Genomic DNA, 20,023 nt, shown 5'->3' with positions numbered 1-20,023 from the left:
TCCTATGTACAGGAATATAAGTACTATAATACTGCTCCTATGTACAAGAATATAACTGCTATAATACTGCTCCTATGTACAAGAATATAACTACTATAATACTGCTCCTATGTACATGAATATAACTACTATAATACTGCTCCTATGTACAAGAATATAACTACTATAATACTGCCTCCTATGTACAGGAATATAAGTACTATAATACTGCCCCTATGTACAAGAATATAACTGCTATAATACCGCCCCTATGTACAAGAATATAACTGCTATAATACTGCCTCCTATGTACAAGAATATAACTACTATAATACTGCTCCTATGTACAAGAATATAACTACTATAATACTGCTCCTATGTACATGAATATAACTACTATAATACTGCTCCTATGTACAAGAATATAACTACTATAATACTGCCTCCTATGTACAGGAATATAAGTACTATAATACTGCTCCTATGTACAAGAATATAACTGCTATAATACTGCTCCTATGTACAAGAATATAACTACTATAATACTGCTCCTATGTACATGAATATAACTACTATAATACTGCTCCTATGTACAAGAATATAACTACTATAATACTGCCTCCTATGTACAGGAATATAAGTACTATAATACTGCCCCTATGTACAAGAATATAACTGCTATAATACTGCTCCTATGTACAAGAATATAACTACTATAATACTGCCTCCTATGTACAAGAATATAACTACTATAATACCGCCCCTATGTACAAGAATATAACTACTATAATACTGCTCCTATGTACATGAATATAACTACTATAATACTGCTCCTATATACAAAAATATAACTACTATAATACTACCTCCTATGTACAAGAATATAACTACTATAATACTGCTCCTATGTACAAGAATATAACTACTATAATACTGCTCCTATGTACAAGAATATAACTGCTATAATACTGCTCCTATGTACAAGAATATAACTACTATAATACTGCTCCTATGTACAAGAATATAACTGCTATAATACTGCTCCTATGTACAAGAATATAACTACTATAATACTGCTCCTATGTACATGAATATAACTACTATAATACTGCTCCTATATACAAAAATATAACTACTATAATACTACCTCCTATGTACAAGAATATAACTACTATAATACTGCTCCTATGTACAAGAATATAACTACTATAATACTGCTCCTATGTACAAGAATATAGCTACTATAATACTGCCTCCTAGGTACAGGAATATAACTACTATAATACTGCTCCTATGTACAAGAATACAACTACTATAATACTGCTCCAATGTACAAGAATATAACTGCTATAATACTGCCTCCTATGTACAAGAATATAACTACTATAATACTGCTCCTATGTACAAGAATATAACTACTATAATACTGCTCCTATGTACAAGAATATAACTACTATAATACTGCCTCCTATGTACAAGAATATAACTATTATAATACTGCTCCTATGTACAAGAATATAACTACTATAATACTGCCTCCTATGTACAAGAATATAACTACTATAAAACTACCTCCTATGTACTCTTTAAGCTCAGTCTGTGAGTTTTGTCCATGAACAGATGAGGTCAGGGGATATTTTTATATTGACAATTTCAAGATCAGAATTCAGAGAATGTTAGCAGATAAAACGGTCCTGAGTTATCGCACTCCATATAAAATAAGATTGTGTCACATACATGTACATAACTTTTTCTACTTGTAATTGCTGATCTGCACTGAAATGAATGATATGAGAAGATAACCTTGAATTTCTCACGGAATAGCTTCTCTTCTTTGGCTATTTTCTTCGGTCCTGATATTGCAGAGGTAGATGGTCTGGAAACGAAAATTAGTCTTTAGAAAAGATAATATAGGATAAGATTAGATATGAGATAGATAGATAATCTCATGCACATACTTTTCACTTCCTTTTTGTTCTTTATTTTTGTGAAATACTGCTTTCCATCCAGGAGCCTTTTCTTCCTTTGTTCTTAAATAGAAAATAAAAACCATCGGTGTACTGACATTACAGACGGTTTAGTGACATGTAACAAATGATAGAAATGCTGTATGTACAGTATTTGAAATTGCAACACGAAGACGGAAAAGTCGTGGAATTATGGAAATCACAGGGTCGATAGATATGTTAAAGGACTTCTGCCATCAGGAACAATGTTATTACACATGTGCTGATATCAGCTGAAGCTTACAGTCCTTGTCCCTTTTTTATGCGCCTCAGTTTTTGTGAAATATAAACTTTTATTTTACGTAAATGAGCCTCTAGGAGCATTGGGGGTGTTGCCCCTACTCCTAGAGGTTCCGTTCGCCCTGCTCTGGACACGCCCTCATCATGTTGATTGACATGGCCAGATAGTGTTCACATCATCCTGCCTGAATGATGAGGGAGCGGCCAGAGGGAGAACAGAGCCTCTAGTAGTGGCAACATCCCCATTGCTCCTAGAGGCTCATTTGCTTAAAATAAAAGATCATTTTCAACATAAACGGAGGCCCATGTGTAAAGTCAGCCAGTTTAATAACAATGTTCCTGATGACAGAAGCCCTTTATTGATTTGCAAATGATAAAAAAAAATGGAAACAAAATATTCAAAACATCTCGATTCATTCAGTATGAGTATGAGCCCCTGTGCAGAACCCACGCACTTACACACCGTGCCTGCTATAAGTGAGGTTAGTAATGGTTGTCCGAGGAATGTTCTGCCACGCTGAATGCACTTGGGCATGCAAATCATCAAGATCTGCGGCTGGCAGCAACCTTTGCAGTAGCCAACCAATGACGTTCCATATGAGTTCGATGGGAGACAAGTCCAGAGTCGCTGCAGGTCATCGTAGAACGTTTAGGCTAAGTAACATGGCACTTGGTGTTGTTCTGTGGAAGAACAGCAACTCTGGACACGTTGAGAAACGGCCGGACCACTTTTTCCATGACAAAATCCATGCAACACCAAGCTTTTAGTAACTGAAGTGAAGGCTAGAGGAGTCCCGCTACCGTACAATTATACCTACAATCCCAGAAGTAGGACTGGTGTGATGCTCCCTTGTGAAGACCTCTTCATGGTTCCACCCACATGGTCTCCAGACCAATCTCCAACTAGCATTGCGTTCCAAGACAAAACTGTGACTCATCAGTGAAGAGGACAGACCTCCATTCCAGCCTCCCACTTCAGCCTTTGAGAGCAGTGGAGTGAGGTCAGTGTTCACCTGAAGCTTGACGTCTGGCTTGTAGCCAATGTCATGCAGACGCCTTCTGATTGGTTTGTGTAGATGTTGTTTGCCGCCCTAGGCTTGGGATGTGACAATTCCACTTGCAGTACAGAATGGATCACTAAGGGCCCATTCTTCTAATCAGATGATCAATCCGGGCAGATGTTCTCCTCTCTGCTCCTCTTGCTGTCATTCCAGTTAATCATCGTTCTCCCAACCACCGGGACACAGAACGCCGACCAGTGCTGACATCTCAGCCTAGGCGCGGTGATAAACCAAGGCCTCTCAGCTCAAGGATTCTGTCCCTCTCAGTTTATGACAAGTGATAACTGACACATCGATGAACAGGAGGCATCGCACAATCATCCCCCACACAACGTAATCCGATTTCTGAGGCTTCATGTGGCTAAAACAACTTTGTTTTCAGGTTAGCTTTTATGCTGTTCCCCCATGTCACAGATTGGAGCTAGGTGCTTGAAAATGTCATCATCTGCAGATCTTAGTGACACCTGCTACTGCCTCGATTGTTATAATCTTATAGCTGGTCCTTCTGATGTTGTAATCTCAATGTTGAGGATGTGTGTATATATATATATATAATATATATATATATATGTTCCCTGTAGACAATTACCTTTCATACTGGTCACTTATGACATAGGTGCGACTGTGATTGTCTCCCCCCTCCTGTGATGTGGTTCTGTCTGTGGGAGATGAATACAATAAGTGGTTACAATGTAATTTTCACGGTAGCAAATGTATCCTGCATGGATCTGGGCAGCAGGTGGCGCCAGATTACACTGAGACATAGAAGACAATGCCAGGAAATAGAAGAGAAAAAACCTAAATGGGAAAAATCCAGGGAAAAAGTAACCCTAAAAGCTCTGAACAGGGTAAAAATAAAGGAAAACTGGAATATTGACCTAAGCAATCCCTACCATTCCCGCTCTCAGAATACCCGTCACCGGCCATTCTCTTCTTCCTGCTGATTGTGCTACCATCAAAATATGAAGCTGGTTTTGTTAATGAGGCACAAAGCAGAGTTCAGCTTTATATTTTGATGCAGTAATTTATGCGAATAAACGAAGTGACGCGTGATAGAGGCAAGATGAAATAAATCTTGCGATATTTGCTGAAAATTCGGAAAGACCTCTGCAGAGGCCATACATTTTACAGTAGGATGGAGCCGATATTCTTAATGAACTTTTCAAGCAAATCAGGTTCGGATACAGCAATAGTTGATGAGGGCCATTTTGGTCTTTTCTAAGGGGCCTCCTTTCTTTCATGTAGGTACCACACCCGCCCCCTACTGGTAGACATTTCCACTATTTTTTTGTTTAGCTTTGTATATAGCAGGCATGCTCAGACCTGTTGCCACCTCCAGCTGTTGCAAAACTACAACTCCCAGGCATGCCCGAACAGCCTACAGTATCAGCCTACAGCAGGGCATTGTGGGAGTTTGTAGTTTTACAACAGCTGGGAGAGCCGCAGGTTGAGCATCCCTGGTATATAGCAAACTGCGCCATTCTGCTTTCAAAATGGAAGAACTGACATGATTATGGTTTATTCCCGATGTAGTAATCATTTCCTAATAAATGGATTGAGATTAGCACAGGGTCTCCTATCCAGATAAGGCGCGCGAGACGAGGACAGAAGATGGAGAATACAAGGTCATATGGAGATACGATACTCACTCATATTAGGAAGTACAGGAGCATATCTGAAAAAAATAAAGCCACATCAGTGATGACAGAAGCATATAATGTGACTGATGTAATGTGTATACGCATATATACACACACACACACACACACACACACACATATACATATATACACATATATACACACACACACACACACACACACACATACATATATACACACACACACACACACACACACACACATATACATATATACACACACACACACACACATATACATATATACACACACACACACACACACACACATATACATATATACACATATATACACACACACACACACACATATACATATATACACACACACACACACACATATACATATATTCACACACACACACACACACACACACACACATATACATATATACATACACATGCATACAGGTACATACATACACAAGTGGGTGAATTGTTGGTACCTTCCATTAAAGAAAACAAAAACCCTCAATGGTCACTGAAATCACTTGAAACGGACAAAAGTAATAATAAATAAGAATTTAATGAAAATCAGACATTTCTTCTGAATTGTGGTTCAACAGAACAATTTATAAAACAAACCAATGACATCGGCCTGGACAGGTTCCCCTAGAAAATAATTTGTTCATAGGGATTTGTTAAAGGATAACTGTCATTTTTTATTTATTTTTTTTGTATTGGATTGTGGGGATTAATATCTCCTTGGTGGCCCTATTTAAACTTTTCACTGTGTAATTAATTACCCCTTAATTCAACAGTTTAGTTCCCTCTACTGCCTACTTGCTTAAAATCAGGTTGCTATGCAGGTCCGTCCTCTGTGTTTAGGACGCAGAAGCACGCAGCAGCGTGCAAGGTCACATTACTGACAGCCAGGGACTGTAAGAAAATGATTAAAGCCAGGTCCTCCCCAGCAGCTGATAACAGTGCCTGCGCTGTGTGCACTTCTCCCTGTCCCTGCGCTTGGCAGACGCTCCCTCACTCAGCAGAGCTGGAGAATGCAGAGTTGGAGCAGTGCAGACCAGGGAAGGGAGATCTGCCGTCTGCTCAGTGTATAAATGAGAGCAACATGTGGTAAGAGGACCCCTTTGTGCTGCAGGAGATTAACCCTTTAGGGGGGAGGGCTCTGGTTACTGACACTTTTGGGGGGCTATTGTTACTGGCTAGTGAGGGCAGGCGGGATCAGCCTCAGGGTGAGGGCAGTGGCGGCCATGTTAACTGAATAGTGAGATTGCAGTTTTATGCAGACTGGTTGCTAAGGGCTGAATCTTATTAAATATGGGGTAAGTCAGTCTAATAGTAACCGATTCTGGAATATCATGTTATTAGTAACTACATATATGAAAATTGAAATTAGGGTCAAAATGTGACAGTTGTCCTTTAAACTAAGGTTTATCCTGTAATTAGCATCACAGGTTCTTCAGACTTGTAGTCAGTCAGTCTGCCTGTTTATAGGGTGCTGCTTGGGGTCATGATGAACAGGGCTTTAAGGGTGCTGGCACACAGCGCTGTTCTGACATGCAGTTAGGATGCATTTTTTTATTGTAGCGAGCTGAAATTAATTAAATCATTCCCACCATGCAGAACACTGGGGTTTAAGGAGGCTGCTAAACTGGCTAAATTGAAAACCGCATCCTGAATGCATGTCAGAACTGCACCGTGTGCCAGCACCCTAAAGGGAGAGAGTTGTCTCAAGAGAGTAGAAAGAAAATTATAGACAAACATTTTGGCGGTAAAGGCTATAAAATCTCCAAACAGCTTGATGTTCCTGTTACTACAGGTGCACATATTAGGGGACTGTAGCCAACCACCCTGGATGTGGCTGCAAGAGGAAAACTGATGACAAATTGAAGAGATTGATAATACCAATGGTAACAAAGAGCCCAGAACAACTTCCAAGGAGATTAGAGGTGAACTCCAAGGTCAGAAGTCTCACAGGGAGTCCCAGAAATCACTTGATTGCAGGGATTGCCACAAAATATTAAGTTATGAGAACCATCTTTTCTGTCCAGGCCGGGGTTTTAGTTTGTCTTATCTTCCTTAGTTGATTTTCAGTAAATGTTATTTATTATTACTTCTGTCAAGTTATTTCAGTGACCATTGAGGGTTTTTCTTTCTTTAATGGAAGGTACTAACAATTTTGTCCATGTCGTATTATACAGTATATATATATACAGGGAGTGCAGAATTATTAGGCAAGTTGTATTTTTGAGGATTAATTTTATTATTGAACAACAACCATGTTCTCAATGAACCCAAAAAAAAACTCATTAATATCAAAGCTGAATATTTTTGGAAGTAGTTTTTAGTTTGTTTTTAGTTTTAGCTATTTTAGGGGGATATCTGTGTGTGCAGGTGACTATTACTGTGCTTAATAATTAGGCAACTTAACAAAAACAAATATATACCCTTTCAATTATTTATTTTACCAGTTGAAACCAATATAACATCTCAACATTCACAAATAAACATTTCTGACATTCAAAAACCAAACAAAAACAAATCAGTTGACCAATATAGCCACCTTTCTTTGCAAGGACACTCAAAAGACCTGCCATCCATGATACTGTCAGTGTTTTGATCTGTTCACCATCAACATTGCGTGCAGCAGCAACACAGCCTCCCAGACACTGTTCAGAGAGGTGTACTGTTTTCCCTCCTTGTAAATCTCACATTTGATGATGGACCACAGGTTCTCAATGGGGTTCAGATCAGGTGAACAAGGAGGCCATGTCTTTAGATTTTCTTCTTTTATACCCTTTCTTGCCAGCCACGCTGTGGAGTACTTGGACGCGTGTGATGGAGCATTGTCCTGCATGAAAATCATGTTTTTCTTGAAGGATGCAGACTTCTTCCTGTACCACTGCTTGAAGAAGGTGTCTTCCAGAAACTGGCAGTAGGACTGGGAGTTGAGGCTTGACTCCATCCTCAACCCGAAAAGGCCCCACAAGCTCATCTTTGATGATACCAGCCCAAACCAGTACTCCACCTCCACCTTGCTGGCGTCTGAGTCGGGACTGGAGCTCTCTGCCCTTTACCAATCCAGCCACGGGCCCATCCATCTGGCCCATCAAGACTCACTCTCATTTCATCATTCCATAAAACCTTAGAAAAATCAGTCTTGAGATATTTCTTGGCCCAGGTCTTGACGTTTCAGCTTGTGTGTCTTGTTCAGTGTGGTCGTCTTTCAGCCTTTCTTACCTTGGCCATGTCTCTGAGTATTGCACACCTTGTGCTTTTGGGCACTCCAGTGATGTTGCAGCTCTGAAATATGGCCAAACCTGGTGGCAAGTGGCATCTTGGCAGCTGCACGCTTGACTTTTCTCAGTTCATGGGCAGTTATTTTGCGCCTTGTTTTTCCACGCGCTTCTTGCGACCCTGTTGACTATTTTGAATGAAACGCTTGATTGTTCGATGATCACTGCTTCAGAAGCTTTGCAATTTTAAGAGTGCTGCATCCTCTGCAAGATATCTCTACTATTTTTGACTTTTCTGAGCCTGTCAAGTCCTTCTTTTGACCCATTTTGCCAAAGGAAAGGAAGTTTGCCTAATAATTATGCACACCTGATATAGGGTGTTGATGTCATTAGACCACACCCTTCTCATTACAGAGATGCACATCACCTAATATGCTTAATTGGTAGTAGGCTTTCGAGCCTATACAGCTTGGAGTAAGACAACATGCATAAAGAGGATGATGTGGTCAAAATACTCATTTGCCTAATAATTCTGCACGCAGTGTACACACACACACACTTTCTTTTTTACACTAAGGTTCTGGTAATCGTGCAGTGTTCAGCAGTATTAGGCTATTTTCACACTAGTGGTAAGGAACTCCTGCAGGCTGTTCCGGCGGGTGAACAGCCTGTCGGATCCGTGCTGCAGCTAGTGCATGCGTGCCCCCGGACTACCGCTCCGGCCCCATTGACTATAATGGGGGCGGGGCGGAGTTCCCATTATAGTAAATGGGGCCGGAGCAGTAGTCCGGGGGCACGCATGCACTAGCGGCAGCACGGATCCGACAGGCTGTTCACCCGCCGGAACAGCCTGCAGGAGTTCCTTGCCACTAGTGTGAAAGTACCCTTATTACCACATAGTATTCTTATAAGTCATTTTGCTTGGGTACTTTTAGGTTGCCACTGTTTGGCAATTTTATTTTGAACGGCATTATGCTCAGGCACTGGTATTTGTTAAGTGTTTGGCAGTAATATTTTAGGCACAGTAAGGCTCCATTCAAACGTCCGCAATTTCATTCCGCATTTTGCGGAACGGAATTGCGGACCCATTCATTTCTATGGGGCCGCACAATGTGCAGACCGGCTCCGGAAATGCGGAACGCACATTGCCGGTGTCCGTGTTTTGCGGATCCGTAAAACACACTATGGACGTGTGAATGGAGCCTAAGGGAGTATTTTTTGGCCGCTGTGGTTCATTATGCTTTGGACATTGTCCAGTAAGGAGGAAACCACCAGATCCGTCCCTGCCCGTCTATGGCACCTCAATGTAATGGCATCTTATGTTACACATAATTATACTGCATGCTCACCCTGCGTCTCATGTACATATCGGACACTTACCCTGCGTCTCATGTACATATCGGACACCTACCCTGCGTCTCATGTACATATCGGACACTTACCCTGCGTCTCATGTACATATCAGACACTTACCCTGCGTCTCATGTACATATCAGACACCTACCCTGCGTCTCATGTACATATCGGACACCTACCCTGCGTCTCATGTACATATCAGACACTTACCCTGCGTCTCATGTACATATCGGACACTTACCCTGTGTCTCATGTACATATCGGACACTTACCCTGCGTCTCATGTACATATCGGACACTTACCCCGCGTCTCATGTACATATCGGACACTTACCCTGTGTCTCATGTACATATCGGACACTTACCCCGCGTCTCATGTACATATCGGACACTTACCCCGCGTCTCATGTACATATCGGACACTTACCCCGCGTCTCATGTACATATCGGACACTTACCCCACGTCTCATGTACATATCGGACACTTACCCCGCGTCTCATGTACATATCGGACACTTACCCCGCGTCTCATGTACATATCGGACACTTACCCTGCGTCTCATGTACATAACGGACACTTACCCCGCGTCTCATGTACATAACGGACACTTACCCTGCGTCTCATGTACATATCGGACACTTACCCTGCGTCTCATGTACATATCGGACACTTACCCCGCGTCTCATGTACATAACGGACACTTACCCTGCGTCTCATGTACATATCGGACACTTACCCCGCGTCTCATGTACATATCGGACACTTACCCCGCGTCTCATGTACATATCGGACACTTACCCTGCGTCTCATGTACATAACGGACACTTACCCTGCGTCTCATGTACATAACGGACACTTACCCCGCGTCTCATGTACATATCGGACACTTACCCCGCGTCTCATGTACATATCGGACACTTACCCTGCGTCTCATGTACATATCGGACACTTACCCTGCGTCTCATGTACATATCGGACACTTACCCTGCGTCTCATGTACATATCGGACACTTACCCTGCTTCTTGCTTTTTGTATTTGTCTTTCCTGAATAATTGCCCGAACACTTTTCCTTTTCCACCAGAACTAAACAGAGAGAAGACAGAATCAATGGCGGAGTCCTGACGACAGAACCGCGGTCCGTATGACGCAGCACCATCCACCCCGTGTGTCTGGAGCCCTCGCTCTTTGTTTCATGTTCACACGAGGCCGGACAACCTTTATTGCAGCTAAAGGGAAGTTTCTACCAGTTTTTTTAAATAATTTGTGCTTTAATCCTGGAGCAGTTTCAGGAGCTCTGCTTGCTTGCAGTGAGTGGAGCAGCACAACAGATGTCTATAAAGATGCTGGATCGGATTTATTTCACTGGCATTGTAAGGACACACTGAAGAAACCTTTGAAGAAGCTCCTCACCTGTTTGAGGTTTGGCTCATGTTGCCGATGTCGTCATATTGGTCGTCTGATTGTGCAGAATCTGAAGCAAGAATCGGGAGGTTAGACTTTTCAGCATAAGTTCCTGAGAGGAGAGATTTATAACTGGAGACGCCCGATGGAGTGCAAAAACCTGAGCTAGAAGGTAGGCAGAGAGCCATCTCTTTAGAAGGGTTGTCCACTGTGGGCGAGGGTCTCCATAGCTAAGCAGATCACAGGTTGTCCTGCTGCTGGGACCCTCAGCGATCAACTATCATCTGTGGGACAACCTGGGAGCAAGCGTTTATTTCTCTGCAGCGCCACCACAGGAGATCTGAAGCATTACACCCTGGCCATTGAAATGAATGGGCTGTCCAGGGTCCTTCAGAGAAAGACGCTCGTTACGGCTCTCCGCGCTAAACGTTAGAAGCACTTTAACACTTACAACTGTCCGGGGTCTTCAAGAAGTCTGCTCTGGCCCCACTAGAAGAGAAAAATATAAGAATACACAGAATGCTTCCCTTCTTAAGTCATCATAGTGGCAAAAAATCTATACAAAATACACGATGGACTCCATGATGCTTTTCTTAAAGTGAGGACACTACTGCCCCCATGTGGACACATGAGCGTGAAATACGATGCAACTACATGACATGCTGAATAAAGTAGAGCATTGCTGAAGTAGCCATTCCCTAATGTAATGTCTAGAGGCAGAGAACCTCCGGAGACAGTTGTATGCAGACAGATAAGCAGCTCGCCCTAATGTGCTGCACTTTTAGGCTAAATGCACACGATCACGATTTGCGTGCGGAAAATTCGCACCGTAGGTCATGTACATTGCATTCTATGAGAATTTGAAATTCTCAATGCACACGATGCAGATTTTTGTCCGTGCGGATTTTGACCTGCGGTGCAGATTTTAAAATCCACAGCTTGTCAATTTATTTTTATTTTTCCTGACCAGATTTATTTCATTCACTTCCAAATCCGCATTCAAATCTGCACCAATTGATGCGGATTGACCGCACGGATTTGCCTGCGAACACCTGCGGATTCTCCGCACATGAATCCTGAACGTGCGCATGTACCCTAATAGCTACTTCATCGTCAACGGCCCTTTAAATATGTAATTACAATAGCAGAATATTTTATCCACCTGTCCTTTGGCCTGACTTCTACGTCAGTGTGGACATCGGGGTCGGTAGGAAGAATAACGAGATGTTGATGGCTAAAAGTCTTAATTTCATGGAAGACTTGCAGACTGGCCACAGGAACAAATCCATCTGTCAAAAATACACATAATGCAGATGGTTTAAGGAGAAACTCCGGCACACACCGGGGATCATACCCACCGCCCCATAACCTTACGCTCATCCCCTTCTATCACCTCTAAGTAGTTTGGCGTCTGTCCTCCATACTGACTATAGAAATCACTGTCTGCGGGCAGAGGCTCCCCATAACAAATCCCATAATAAAGACCATTTGAGGTTGTGGGCAGGATGCTGGAGGGACACATTACAGGTGTAAGGCCCAGGAGAGGCTGCAGACTGTGCGGTGGGCAGCAGCATGGCACTGGCAGAATGGAGGAAGGGAGCGTGACCCGGGCTCGGTCTGTTCCATTGCTTACAGTTTCCTTGGACATCCCTGGCCAGCCATTTTCCTGCAGGACAGTCCATGAACCGAATAACTTCCACTGTGTCCCCCTTCTTCACTGGAAGCAGGTGTTTTCCAGGGTTAATATCTTCTAGAATTACGGAAGTGTATAACATGTTCTCCTGACCCGAAATCTAATGCATTAATAAACCATTACAGGAGTCTTTAGGCAATCAGCATCCAGCCATAAATTTGTGATTATTTTACATTGTGATAGGTTTTCAAATTACCTTGAATTTTGTTCTAAAGGTTTGCCCTTTTTTTCTTATTTTAATCTCCTTTTTCTGGAACGAATCGTTGGAGACGTCCATGTCAGCACTGGAGGATTACAAGTTGAAAGGTCACTTGTAACAATGAAACTGAGCAATGGATGACCTCTAACCCCAAAGGAAAGAAACCAGGACAGACATACAGCCTGCTGCTCAGCTGCATGGGGGCCGCCATCTCCACAGGTGGCTTTGTAAAGAGGCATATCCCAAGGAAGGCGAACCATATCTAGCACCACCTTCTGGAAGTGGCTCCCTGTGAAATCAAAATCTGAGGTTTTAACAAGTCTTGGGACAATAGCCAAGACAAATATCCATCCCATAAACAGTCCACGGATGGAGAGCTACATCCAACGCATCGCACTCAGCCGGCCAAAATCCTACTCCAAACTGAGGAAAGGAAAGAATCCCGAAACAGCTGTCTATGGATGGATATTTGTCTTGCCTCATAGGGAGCCACTTAACATTGCCAGTAAGTCTCCATACAGGGCTGGTCTCTTTAAGGAGAGCCAATACCTTACCTAAGCCAAAAGTGGCTTTAAAACAAGGATGCTGCTTGGACCTCCTGGACCACCAGGGAAGGTACCATTAACCCCTTCCTGCATGCAGAGTTTGGTGTACGACGTTATACAGTAAGCACCTTGTAGCTAAACAGTTACACCACTGAGTCTAATGATAATGAAATGACTCTGTCCCAGGCTACACAGCAAAGCTGACTATTATAATCTATTGTGACAGGGTTAATGGCCAGTGTTGGATTGCAATATTACTATTTTTTATTTTTTTTTCGATGTTGCCAGTTGGACAAAAATACACCAACATGTGTAAATAAATACATTTAAAACAAAGCAATGTAAATAATGTCACATTCTGATTCCTATTCAATAATAACCTTATGAAAAAAATGTTTATTAGAGGATATGGCTCATAAATATAAAGGGCAACTCTGCCCTGTACAATGTGCATTACCTGTAATATCCTTCAGAGACAGACGATTTATTGCTGGGGAAACAGAATACAGGTGGAGTCAGTATGAAGGAAGACAAGCCATAGGAACATAATACAGAGCAGTAGTCTCCAGCTGTTGGGAAACTACAACTCCCAGCATGCAGGCAGCATTAGTAGTACAGTAACCTGTGTAGTTGTATGAAAAATACAAAAAAAAAAAAATCCTAAAAGGAAAGTGTATTCTGCACTGAAATCCAATAAAATTCCTTTAATTCACCATCATGAAGAGCAGCTAGGTGCCAGATTATGAAATATTCTGGAATATCGGATGACCAAAGCAAACTGTAGGGGGAAAAAAATGAGGTCATCGCAGGTCCAGCTCTCAATGTTCCCTGCAAATGCCGATTTTGCCAGGAAATCTGCAGGCAGCCGGATGCTTCCCTTGTAGTGGCCACCCCGATATTACATGTTGGCGATTCAGATGAAAGCATGCAATATATGGACGACACGAGTCTGCCGTCCCCCTTCCAGGATGTCCATATACACAACCTGTGTCTGGTATTACAGCTCACCTCTGTTGGTGAGAACGAGCTGCAATACCACATATAGCCTGAGGAGAGGGGTGGTGCTGTTTCTGGAGGTGACCATGATTTTCTTATTCTTAACTTCCCCTTAGAATGTTTTTGAACCAAAAATAAATAAATAAATAAAAATTCTGCAAAACAACATTTGGAGACATTATGAAAAACACAAAAACCGATGTGAATTCTGAGACTCTTACCTGCGCTCATTATTACTGACAGAGACCTTTACAAGGAAAAAGTAGAAAATATTAGTTCTGAAGACACAAGGAAATGAACTGCTGGAGAATTTCCAGAATGTGGACGGACGCGTTCTTATCATGCCGAGCTTCTGGACATAAAAAGCACGATGACATAAGAACGTGTCACAAAAGGAGGACAAAGGCCACGTTCTCACACAGTGGAAATGATAGGGGTTTATTTAGTGGGCAGAAAATCCACAACTTATTAAAGTTGCAAAAAAGTGGATTCTTGGATCAATGCAGAATGGTGAAATCCTCAGCAAAGTCCGCCGTCCATACAGCCGGTGAAAGGTAAAGTATACCGCTGTATATCTGTCGAAAAGGACACTGTCCAGTGAACGGGGGCCTATTAGGAATGATGGTTCCATGAACCTGTAGGGATGGAGCAGCCGGTCGAGCGGGTGTGCTGCTGCCCCATTCACTCTTTATAGAAAAGCAAGTACCAGGTGGAGGTCCCAGCGACTGGACCCCACTGATCACATCCTTATCCCTCTTGGGGATAACTTTATTCATGGCACAACCCCTTCAATGACACGTGCTGCAGTTGGGTGCCTTGGCAAGGCCACATATTCTCCCCTCAATACATGAAAATGGGGGCCCCATTGCAAAGATCAAAGTGGACAATGATTATGGAGCTGGGTTTTTCCAGGACCCTGGGACCAGTTCTCTACCTCATGGTAATGGAGAGAAGTCCTGTGCAGGGTCAGGGAGAAGCCACACGGGGTGCAGCCACCGTCTCCCCCACGTGTAGTGCCCCCTCCATAACATGAAATCAGATAGTACACGCCACCATCATGAGCTCACTGATTATAGCGGATTTAATAACTTGTTGCCCCCTACAATAGTCCTCACCCCCCAGGGGGTCTCCTCACCTCAGAGGCATAGGCAGTCTCCAGGCTGCTCACCGGGTCTAGGATAAAATATAATAGAATTCATTATAAGCAGGAAGTTCATATTCAGATTATATTGTATTATATCATAGGGTAGAGGTCAATGGGGGGGGCACCTGGTGTATTATATTATTATAGGGTAGATAGAGGTCAATGGTGGGGCACCCGGTGTATTATATTATTATAGGGTAGATAGAGGTCAGTGGTGGGGCACCCGGTGTATTATATTATTATAGGGTAGATAGAGGTCAGTGGTGGGAGCGTCCGGTATATTATATTATTATAGGGTAGATAGAGGTCAGTGGTGGGGCACCCGGTGTATTATATTATTATAGGGTAGATAGAGGTCAGTGGTGGGAGCGTCCGGTATATTATATTATTATAGGGTAGATAGAGGTCAGTGGTGGGGCACCCGGTGTATTATATTATTATAGGGTAGATAGAGGTCAGTGGTGGGGCGTCCGGTATATTATATTATTATAGGGTAGATAGAGGTCAGTGGTGGGGCACCCGGTGTATTATATTATTATAGGGTAGATAGAGGTCAGTGGTGGGAGCGTCCGGTATATTATATTATTATAGGGTAGATAGAGGTCAGTGGTGGGAGCGTCCGGTATATTATATTATTATAGGGTAGATAGAGGTCAGTGGTGGGGCACCCGGTGTATTATATTATTATAGGGTAGATAGAGGTCAGTGGTGGGAGCGTCCGGTATATTATATTATTATAGGGTAGATAGAGGTCAGTGGTGGGAGCGTCCGGTATATTATATTATTATACACTGTAGATGCCTTCACATCTACTAATATTTTCCCACATTTACTATAAACATCCAATGATATCAGGTAAAATCAGAAGTTTGTGTTAATACCATCATATATAATAATGTCCTAATATTATAGGGTCAGAGCTCCATATTTTCTGCTTCCCTTTACACAGTCATGGTATAATACTCTCTGCCTGCAGCCACCACTAGGGGGAGCTCCCTCACTATGGATTTAATCAGGGATCTTTGCTCTCATGAGGTCTGCATGCAGAGAGCGCCCCCGAGTGGTGGCCACAGCTAAACAAAGTTGCCCTGAGAAGTGAATCAGCGGTTTTGCAGTGTTGGGCCCTTTCTCACCATGGGCCCCGTGTGGTGCTGGTCTTTCTCTGCCATCTGTTTTCTGTTACATCACAAGCCCTAATCTTCATTAAGTGATGATACGTTGTCTGTAATCCTAGTGATCACACGACCCTGATACATTCAGTAATCACAGATAACAGGCTGTTCCACACGCAACAATGTATCTTACCGGTGTCATAGAAGTCCCTGTCGGATAATGACTCCCTGAGCTTCAGAATGTCCTCGTAGCATAAACTCTCATCCGACTCCATCTGGCTGGAATGGAATTATAAACTATTAAATGCCTTAAAGAGTTTGTCCACTTTTTTTTCAATACATTTTCAAAATCTCTGCTTGCTGTTAGTGAATGTAACTAATGGCATTTTGGGTGGTCGTCCTGGGCCTGAGGCTCCTGGCTGTTCAAAATGCCCATAATTGCTTCTGGGCCCTGCATTTTCAGATTTATTTATTTATTTTTTAAATTGTTACTACTAGTGGCACAATAACTACTGGGGCACTACATGTAGGCATCATGAATACTGGGGGAACAACAAAGGGACCTTTATAAATGCTGGGGACACTATAAGGGGGAATTATAACTACTGGAGGCACATAACTACTGGTTGCATATCTTTAGAGATGCCGCGAACATAAAATTTTCCGTTTGCGAACGCAAATTTCCGCAAATCTTCGCGAACTGGCGAACCGGGCGAACCGCCATAGACTTTAATAGGCAGGCGAATTTTCTGGCCACAATAGTGATGGAAAAGTTGTTTCAAGGGGACTAACACCTGGACTGTGGCATGCCGGAGGGGGATCCATGGCAAAACTCCCATGGAAAATTACGTAGTTGACGCAGAGTCGGGTTTTAATCCATAAAGGGCATAAATCACCTAACATTCCTAAATTGTTTGGAATAACGTGCTTTAAAAACATCCAGTGTGTGTATACGATCAGGTATGATGTTGTATCGATCAGGTAGTGTAAGGGTTACGCCCGCTTCACAGTGACAGACCAAACTCCCCGTTTAACGTACCGCAAACTCCCCATTTGCCCAACCGCAAACTCCCCATTTGCACAAGGTTGGATACCAAGCTAGCCATGTCCCGTTCCTTGTCCTCACTGACGTCATTGAAGGTCTCTTCCTCCACCCAGCCACGTACAACACCAAGGGTCCCCGAAATGTGACAACAAGCCCCCTGGGACGCCTGCTGTGGTTGGTCTTCCACCTCCTCAAAGCCACATTCCTCCTCTGACTCCTCTTCTTCAGACTCCTCTTCCAGCGTTGCCGCAGGTCCAGCAATCGACGGCGACAAGGCTGCTTCTGGTGGTGATGGTGACCACAACTCTTCCTCTTCATGCTCATCTACGGCCTGATCCAGCACTCTTCGCAGGGTGCTCTCCAGAAAAAACGCATATGGGATGAGGTCGATGATGTTGCCTTGGGTTTGACTGACCAGGTTTGTCACCTCCGCAAAAGGACGCATGAGCCTACAGCCATTGTGCATGAGCGTTCAGTAACGCGGCCAAAAAATACCCAGCTCCGCAGAGGCTGTCCTCTTTTTTTTAAATTTAAAAAATCTGTTCTTACCAGTTTAATCTCTGTTTTGTCCCCTAGCAGGGGCCGGTCTATGGAATAGATTTTAGGAACCGGGAGATGGAAAAAGATGGTTGGTCGGTCCTCTTACTTCCAATTTGGGGCACTGCGCGTGTGCCGTATAATGTACTGTGCCACCCTATATGAGTGGTGGGCAGTGGGCACAGTACAGTCTGTGGGCCTGACACTCCCTGGCAGGCAACTGCAATTATATTAAAGGGTAAAAATTAAATGACTTTTTTATCTGCAAGGTGCTGTGCCACCCGTTATGAGTGGTGTGCACACAGTACAGTCTGTGGGCCTGTGGCCTCTCACACATGGGCAGGCAACTGCAATATATATATAGAAAAAAATAAAATAAAAGCAGACTGATGTACCAGTCCTAAAAAGGGCTTTTTGGGGTGCTGTCAGGACGCTGTCCTTACAGCAGATGAGTCTTTGAGGACTGGAGTGGACACAGAACACTGGCCTAGCTAACGATTTCCCTATTAATTCAGCAGCACTGTCCCTGCTCTAACTAACACTGCAGCTTCAGAATGGGAATCTAAGAGGGCTGCCGTCCTTGCTTTTTGATAGGAGGTGGGAGGGTCTGGGAGGGAGGGTATGTCGATTGGCTGGAATGTGTCTGCTGACTGTGAGGTACAGGGTCAAAGTTTGCTCAATGATGACGTATAGGGGGCGGACCGAACATCGCATATGTTCGCCCGCCGCGGCGAACGTGAACAAGCGATGTTCGCTGGGAACTGTTCGCCGGCGAATAGTTCGGGACATCTCTACATATCATTATCACTACTAGGGGCATTATATTGGCCTTATAATTACTGGGAGCAGTAAAGGGGGCATTATAACTGCTGAGGCATTATAGAGGAACCTTATTACCACGGGGGTCTCTATAGGGATACCTTATAGAAAGCGTTTATTATTACTGAGGGCACCGTGGGGGCCTCATCACTACTGGGAAACATATATAGGTGGTTCACTTCACCTAAATTATGGAAACATTTTTTTGGTATGTGCAGGTGCTGAGTAAAGATGAGCGAATCAATGCTGACAAAGTGGAATACGTTTCGAATTTCAGGTAAAATTTGATTCGCACCGAAGGCGAATTTCCTCGCGTTTCGTGGTAACGAATTGCATTTTTTCCTAAAATGGCTGCTGCACGTGTGAGGACATGGACAAAGGAACTCTGGGAAAGCAGGATCACCCATAATGCCATGCATGCAGCCAATCGGAAGTCAGCCAGCCCTGTGATGTCACAGCCCTATAAAATCTTAGATTCTGCCATCTACCAGTGTACGTAGTGCAGGGAGAGACACCTGCAGGCGCTAGGGACAGTGCTAGGAAAGACTTGATTGTAGTGAAAAAACGATTTACAAGTGCAGGGAGAGGATAGCGAGGAATCGTTCCACAGCATTTATGTAGCACAGGCTTCAGTAGGGGAGTGTACAGCATGGGTAATAGGAACAATCCTATTACACCTTGCTGCACTGACTGCGGATTCAAATTGTCATTATACAGCTCTGTAATAACTGCAAATCGTTTTTATTAGGGTGCAAGTGCTGTTTGATACAGCCATTAATAGGGGTTATTACAAGGAAATATTTCAAGAGTACATCTTATTTGCCCTTGTGCTGTGCAGCTATATGTCAAGCCCTTTTTGCCATGCATTAGTGGCAAAAAATTTTTTTTATTTGCCCTTGTGTGGTGCAGTGATATATTCTAAAGCCCTATTTGCCGTTGAGGAATATGGATTATTATTTCATGTCAGACATGTTCCCACACCAGCCATCAGCTGTCAGATAGCAGAGGTAGTGAACTCCACAGGAGGGCCC

General features: G+C 43.2%; 1 protein-coding gene across 1 annotated transcript in view; it reads right to left on the bottom strand.

Moving 5' to 3' along the window:
* Positions 1-20,023, bottom strand: part of FYB2 (FYN binding protein 2) — a 38,509-nt gene that overhangs the window by 1,274 nt on the left and 17,212 nt on the right. The window contains exons 10-23 of the mRNA XM_040408828.1: positions 16,785-16,870; positions 15,471-15,508; positions 14,557-14,582; positions 13,797-13,829; positions 12,792-12,879; positions 12,536-12,695; positions 12,065-12,191; positions 11,354-11,391; positions 10,912-10,972; positions 10,516-10,584; positions 4,936-4,961; positions 3,876-3,945; positions 1,938-2,009; positions 1,783-1,855 (exon numbers count right to left, since the gene is read on the bottom strand). Of these exons, the coding sequence (XP_040264762.1) occupies positions 1,783-1,855; positions 1,938-2,009; positions 3,876-3,945; positions 4,936-4,961; positions 10,516-10,584; positions 10,912-10,972; positions 11,354-11,391; positions 12,065-12,191; positions 12,536-12,695; positions 12,792-12,879; positions 13,797-13,829; positions 14,557-14,582; positions 15,471-15,508; positions 16,785-16,870 (967 nt within the window). The remainder of the gene's footprint in view (positions 1-1,782; positions 1,856-1,937; positions 2,010-3,875; positions 3,946-4,935; positions 4,962-10,515; positions 10,585-10,911; positions 10,973-11,353; positions 11,392-12,064; positions 12,192-12,535; positions 12,696-12,791; positions 12,880-13,796; positions 13,830-14,556; positions 14,583-15,470; positions 15,509-16,784; positions 16,871-20,023) is intronic.

Source organism: Bufo bufo, chromosome 9 (genome assembly GCF_905171765.1).
Source record: "Bufo bufo chromosome 9, aBufBuf1.1, whole genome shotgun sequence".
Lineage (NCBI taxonomy): Eukaryota > Metazoa > Chordata > Amphibia > Anura > Bufonidae > Bufo > Bufo bufo.
Note: the sequence above shows the minus strand (reverse complement) of the source record. Positions and strands in the feature narration are given on the sequence as shown.